Consider the following 6,215-nt stretch of genomic DNA (forward strand, 5'->3'; position numbering starts at 1 on the left):
ATAGCTATTTTTACGTATTTTCTCAGTTATGCGAGATATCAGTTATGTGTTTTATTTATTATGTACTCTAAAACTTACATTACTTTTAGAGAAAACAAAAAACTTGTGGGGATCCCTGCAGATCCCACCTGTAACTATATATGTTACTAAGAATAATGTGTACTTAAAAGTTAATATTTAATAAATAAAAAGAATAATTCTTTTTATTACACATGTGCTTCTTTTTCCATTAAAGTATAATTTATAATTTAAAAGGCTTTATGACCGATTCTTGAATATTTATTTTACGAAATTCTTTTCATCCCAGCATTCGATATTTGAGCGCTCCAGTTTCATATGTTCAATTACACGTACACTTTACAATCGCGGAAAATTGATGCGACAGAAACCGAGATATAGAACTTAGGAAAATATGCATGGAGGTTTAATATACGTGTTAGTCCAATCGATTAGTTTAATTATAATTACTTGTGTATCATCTATTTCGAAAATACTTATACAATTTACATGAAAATTAATGCAATTTACATATAATGCTTACTTTATTTTGTTAGGTACGACTGCACTGTGAAAGCAACTGGTCGTTATTTTTGTGATTTTTTACAAAGCGTAGACAACATTCACATGCAAATGAGATTCACGTATCCAAAAATGAAGAGTCCTTCCATGTATACAACGCATGTAGATTCACAAGGTGTTGTTTTAGTTTACAGAAGTACTCGACAAGGTTTCACGCATTATTTTATGGGTAAGAGTTTATTCTTTCTTCTTACATTATAAATACGAGAAAAAAAATTATGTGTTGCTATTATCAAAACTTTCATACATATGAAAGAAGAAAAATATAGATATTATATATAATCAGTAATTCTTTAGTTTAACTACATTTTATCTAATATATTTTCTATTACATACATAATACTCTTTCTTTTTAGGACAATTATTTCAAATAGCAAAAGAATTATATAATACAGAACTGGATATTAAAGTATTGGAAACTTCAAATAATATTCCAGGATCTCGAAATGTGATGGTTAAATTTCGTATTAATTTCGATAACCGTGAATACGTAAGTTTAAATTTCAATAATTAATTTAACTTTTTATCAAAAATATATATTTTGTATTTTTTTTTTAATTTAGATAGAATTAATAATATATATAGTATACATATATAAGTAATATATAAAATTTTGCTTAACATTCCATTTTTAACGCTACAATTTACATTGGGAATTAGATTGCGAAGACCAATAGAATGAAAGCACCACTAGATCTTGAATTGCCACCTGTATCTTGCACATTTTTCTTACGTCTTTTTCCGTTTGGTGTCATAATGAACAAGGACATGCGAATACTAGGAGTTGGTGATAAATTACTTGAAGCATGGGGTGGCACCACGTCCATTTTGAACAAGCATGTTATTGAAATATTCAAATTAAGAAGACCGAAAGGAATTTCGTTTACATGGGGAAACGTAAGTAATAAAAATTATATTTTGGAAGTCGCAACGTTAGTTTTATAAATTATGATAACATTTTCAATTGTCGTATAGATGTACATATGTACATAAATACAACGTGCAGATATACTTATAAACGTTATATTTTCAGGTAATATATTTGCATTCAGTGATATTCGAATTGGAACTCATCAGGGCAAGCGATCATGATTCTTCGATAAATTCAGATGAAATGCCAAGCACAAGCAGTAGTTTAGATAGGCGTGGGAGTCAAGGTGCACGAAGTATTTTGTTAAAAGGTCAAATGAGGCATATTGAAGATATTAAAGCTATTATATTTCTCTGTAGTCCTTTGTAAGTTCCCGATGTCATCATAATTACATTTCCCATAGGATAACTCATTTGTAATCGATTGTCTTGTTGCAATAGAATCAACAGTTTAGACGAACTTCTCAATATGGGTCTGTATCTGAATGATCTAAATCCTCACGGTTTGAGCAAAGAACTGGTGTTGGCAGGATGGCAACATTGCGGAAGGTACAACTTCTAGTCATGTTCTCAAATGATGGAAAAAAATTATGTTACCTAAAATTGAATACACTTTGTACAATTTTTCGGATATCTGTATTATTTATTTGCAGATTGGAAATGATGTTCGAGAGGGCAGAGCAAAGATCGATTGAACTAGAAAATAGCTATGCATTACTGGATCGCTGGAAGAACAAGAGCGACGAGCTTTTATATTCTATGATTCCGCAAACGGTGGCAGATCGATTGCGAGCCGGGGCCAGTCCGTTGAGCACTTGCGAGGTGCGCAAACAGACTTCGCAAATTTCGATCTATTTCATCCTGTCTAATAACTACTTGAAAATATTTCATTTACAGTCATTTGAATCAATAACGGTTCTTTTCTGTGAATTATGTGACTTTGATTATTCGACCATCGAGGGAGCGATGGACATCGTCTTATCAATGAACGCCGTTTTTTCTTGTTTCGATACGCTAATGGATCAGTTTAACGTGTATAAAGTAAGATTATTCATTTTGTTAGAAATTTCATATATCATTCCATTTCAGATAATGTAAGATTTTAATTTGATTGCATAAACAAAAACATTTGTTATGGAGACATTTTATTACGTCTGAAAATATTACGAGTCACGAAGATAATGTTTATCTGAGCTATTATATGACGTCGTCGATCGCATTGCATGTGTAATTGTAAGTATCATTTGCTATTTACAATAATGTGACAGGTGGAGACCGTTGGTCGCGTGTACATGGCAGCTAGCGGAGCACCGGACAGAAATGAAAACCATGCACAGAACGTCGCCGACGTTTCTCTACAACTCATCGAGCATGTCCGATCTCTCAAATTACCCTCCGGACTGGATATACGAATCCGCATAGGTAACCATCCTATACCCAGTCGTTCAATTGCTCAAACATAATATATTCCCTTGTGTCTTTTGAGATATGGCTTCGTTTCTTTTTCTCGACGCGTCGAATAATTTTATCTTCATGCAAGACTGACGATCGTATTACACGCAACGCAACGAATGCATAAGAAACGAACTGAGATAATAGTATTTATCTTAAAACTTCTCAGGGATTCATTCTGGGCCAGCGGTTGCCGGTGTGGTCGGTCTCAAAGTACCGAGATACTGTTTCTTCGGAGATACTGTTAATACGGCCTCCAGAATGCAAACCACTAGTCTGGTAATATAGCTATCTTATCTTTCAAATAAATAACATTGAATATAATATCTAATCTAAATATAATATACGATCTAGGATCATTTCATCCGGTATGGATTGATTTTTATTCTTATATTACTTTTTCGTCGTAAGAAGTAATGACTAAAAAAGTTAATATTCATAATTCAATCATTTTTTATAAAAAGAAGCCAAATATCTAAACTGACGTTCAATAAGTTATCGTTATATCAATTACGCATGACGTAAATTGCATTTATTATGACAGTTTCGATTTATATTTGAAAAAAGATTTATAAACATTTATAAAAATCAGTTTTTATCTTCCCTTTTCTGTAATCTAATATTTTTGCATTATTTAACTGAATTGTATGGTGTAGCCAGGAAAGGTGCACATTTCTTCTAGCACCAAAGCTCTGTTACCAAAAGGTCATTATCATACCGAATCACGTGGAGTTGTCTGGGTAAAGGTTCGTATTATGAAAATCTTCATTGATTAATAATGTCACTTATCATATATATGTATAGAAAATTATATATTATTTATTATGTAAAGGGAAAGGGAGAAATGGAGACGTACTGGTTGCAATCAGCGGCAAATAACAAAATGAAAGAAGAAATTAATTCAGACGATGAAAACGCAGTAATTAAAAGTCTTTTAGCCACTCGTATATAAATCCTTAATATTAAAATAAATAAATAAAACCCATATAGTATAATTGTTATAAAAATGTATGTTTCATTTGGTAAAAAAGAACTAAGTTGTTGACTATCTATTCCTTAATATATACAGGCCTTGATCGTGTACAATAAACAAAATTATTCAAGTTTTATAAAAGATAATTGTCATTAAAAAATTATTACACATATATTGGACTTAAATTAATTATAAATGTCTTATTAATATACATATATCAATAACAAGATGTACACGACGTGCATATATTTTACATTACTAATTCATTGCGTGGTGTAAGCAATATTGCAAATAGATAACGAGTTTTCACCGAAATTCCAAGTTGTCCGATTACGAAAAACATAGAAAGTCTTGTCACTTCTTTCTCCTAAGTACACATTCTATATTGTGAATATTGACCAAAGTGAAGAGCGACGGACGTGCCTTAATTTTTAATCATTGTGTACACAGCATTGTGTGCGCAATTTACATATCATACATGATGTTATAGTAAAATGTCATAGAATCTCGTATAATATCATATATGCATGCTATCGTGAAACATTACGTACACTTACGTACGTAATAGAAGTAAATTAATATATGTGTTAAATAATTAGCGTGTCACGAGGCAATGAATTCTTGATTGTATAATGCCAATACGAATTGTTAATGTATGTTTCATTGTGCGCTTCATTGATTGTTTCTGTAACTTGTACATTTTCCGTCATTATATGAATAAATTAACTAAAATAAATATGTCAGTCTATATTAAAATTGCATATCAGCAATAGCAACCATCTTTCGTGTTGCTTGCAATCCATGAAAGGAATCGGTTTACTCTGGTATAAACCCCAGGATATCCGGGTTGCGCGCATCCCTCGCCCCAGGATACTACCCCTGCAAATTTAGAGTTTTTAAAATTTATTTACCTTTTTTCTTTCGTTTCTCTAAAAGTAATTTTCCAAGTTTTCTGTAAAGTATTTTTTTTACAGTTTCTTTAAGTTTTACACATATCGCCTGTATTATTAAATAACTAACACAATTTAAAGTTAAACTTACCAACTACCTGGTGAACACTATTTTTTTCTATGTGCAACGGACCACCGCTGTCCCCCTATAATGTGATAATGTAAGAATTTACATTGTAATTCTTTCTTTAAAATTTACAATATTTTACATTCATTAAAAATACATGCTGGACAAATATTCTATTAACATTTTTATCTGTTTCATTTATTATTTATCGTATTTTTATTATAATTATTTCCATATTGTGTCCACACATTATTTTCATAATTTAATTAAAATTTTATATTTTAAAACATACGCTATAAAATTTATGTTCTATTTATTTAAAATAAACAGTTTAAATATTTATCTACTTAACATTATTTCCTTAATTCGGTAATTTAAAATGAATACGACTTTTTGCTTACTTGACACGAATCCTTGCCGCCTTCCTTGAAACCCGCACATAGCATATTATCTGTTATCCTGCGCGATGGGTATTTCGTAGCGCGGCATTCTTTGTTTGTAAGAATAGGAACAACTACTTCCTGTAAAGATTGCGATACCGAGCCACCTTCCTTGACGGCACCCCATCCGGTCACTATGCCTTTTTCGCCGGCGAAGGTTTTTCCTGAAAACAGATAATAAATTCGTAATCTATCACACATTCGAATAAATTTAAATTGTTTAAAAATTATTTAAAAATCTACTTTCTAAAAATCTAAAAGATCTAAGATTCGTGGTATCTCACTTTTAACAAATAAAATTATTTTTCAATAAAATTAACGACATTTATATACATATATATGAATACGTAAACTAAAAGATACCTTGTTCTGGGAGACAAGCAGGTCGCATCAAACCTTCGAACGTGATAGCATTCCTTAGCTTAAGGAGTGCAATATCACTGTCGTAATTGGTAGTAGAGTAACCACTGTGTTTGATTGTTTTTTCCACTTGAAAATCCTGCGTTTTGCTTTCACCGGTCAAGTTGCGGTCATGTTCCAATATTCGGACAATCAATTTATTCGCATCGAATCTATCAAGAAGAATCTAATTAATTATCGTTTTGCACATACGCGTATACACACATATTCAATGATGATCAAAAATCGAAATGAACAGATGAATCACCTGTCAATGCAATGAGCGGCCGTTAACACATATCGTGAATTTATGACTGTACCACCACAATAAAATTGTCCTCTGTACATCAATAGGGCCATCCAAGGATACTGATTAACAATCGTCTCAACGCCTCCGACAATACGATTGTGTTTGTTTGTCAAACCACAAGCTATAAATAATACATAGATCAATATTTTACTATTTTATTTATACTATATTATAC

At 31.5% G+C, this 6,215-nt stretch overlaps 2 protein-coding genes across 4 annotated transcripts in view; one reads left to right on the top strand and one right to left on the bottom strand.

The window, feature by feature from the left end:
* LOC112455673 (soluble guanylate cyclase 89Da-like) overlaps window positions 1-4,032 on the top strand; it is an 84,705-nt gene extending 80,673 nt beyond the window's left edge. Inside the window, exons 3-13 of one of the 3 annotated variants that reach the window (XM_025017753.1) lie at window positions 555-748; window positions 936-1,069; window positions 1,240-1,476; window positions 1,613-1,815; window positions 1,891-1,998; window positions 2,103-2,271; window positions 2,347-2,490; window positions 2,718-2,871; window positions 3,071-3,180; window positions 3,558-3,647; window positions 3,734-4,032. In XM_025017753.1, coding sequence (XP_024873521.1) covers window positions 555-748; window positions 936-1,069; window positions 1,240-1,476; window positions 1,613-1,815; window positions 1,891-1,998; window positions 2,103-2,271; window positions 2,347-2,490; window positions 2,718-2,871; window positions 3,071-3,180; window positions 3,558-3,647; window positions 3,734-3,853 — 1,663 coding nt within the window. In that variant the 3' untranslated portion in view covers window positions 3,854-4,032. The remainder of the gene's footprint in view (window positions 1-554; window positions 749-935; window positions 1,070-1,239; window positions 1,477-1,612; window positions 1,816-1,890; window positions 1,999-2,102; window positions 2,272-2,346; window positions 2,491-2,717; window positions 2,872-3,070; window positions 3,181-3,557; window positions 3,648-3,733) is intronic. The other 2 variants (XM_025017743.1, XM_025017763.1) reach the window with 2 other exon arrangements.
* A 456-nt stretch (window positions 4,033-4,488) lies between these two features.
* The window catches only part of LOC112455709 (trypsin-1-like), a 3,591-nt gene continuing 1,864 nt past the window's right edge, over window positions 4,489-6,215 (bottom strand). The window contains exons 3-7 of the mRNA XM_025017813.1: window positions 5,999-6,161; window positions 5,695-5,903; window positions 5,293-5,495; window positions 4,916-4,970; window positions 4,489-4,753 (exon numbers count right to left, since the gene is read on the bottom strand). Of these exons, the coding sequence (XP_024873581.1) occupies window positions 4,638-4,753; window positions 4,916-4,970; window positions 5,293-5,495; window positions 5,695-5,903; window positions 5,999-6,161 (746 nt within the window). The 3' untranslated portion in view covers window positions 4,489-4,637. The remainder of the gene's footprint in view (window positions 4,754-4,915; window positions 4,971-5,292; window positions 5,496-5,694; window positions 5,904-5,998; window positions 6,162-6,215) is intronic.

This window comes from Temnothorax curvispinosus, unplaced genomic scaffold (assembly GCF_003070985.1).
Source record: "Temnothorax curvispinosus isolate PA1 unplaced genomic scaffold, ASM307098v1 QBEX01000525.1, whole genome shotgun sequence".
Taxonomy (NCBI): Eukaryota; Metazoa; Arthropoda; class Insecta; order Hymenoptera; family Formicidae; genus Temnothorax; species Temnothorax curvispinosus.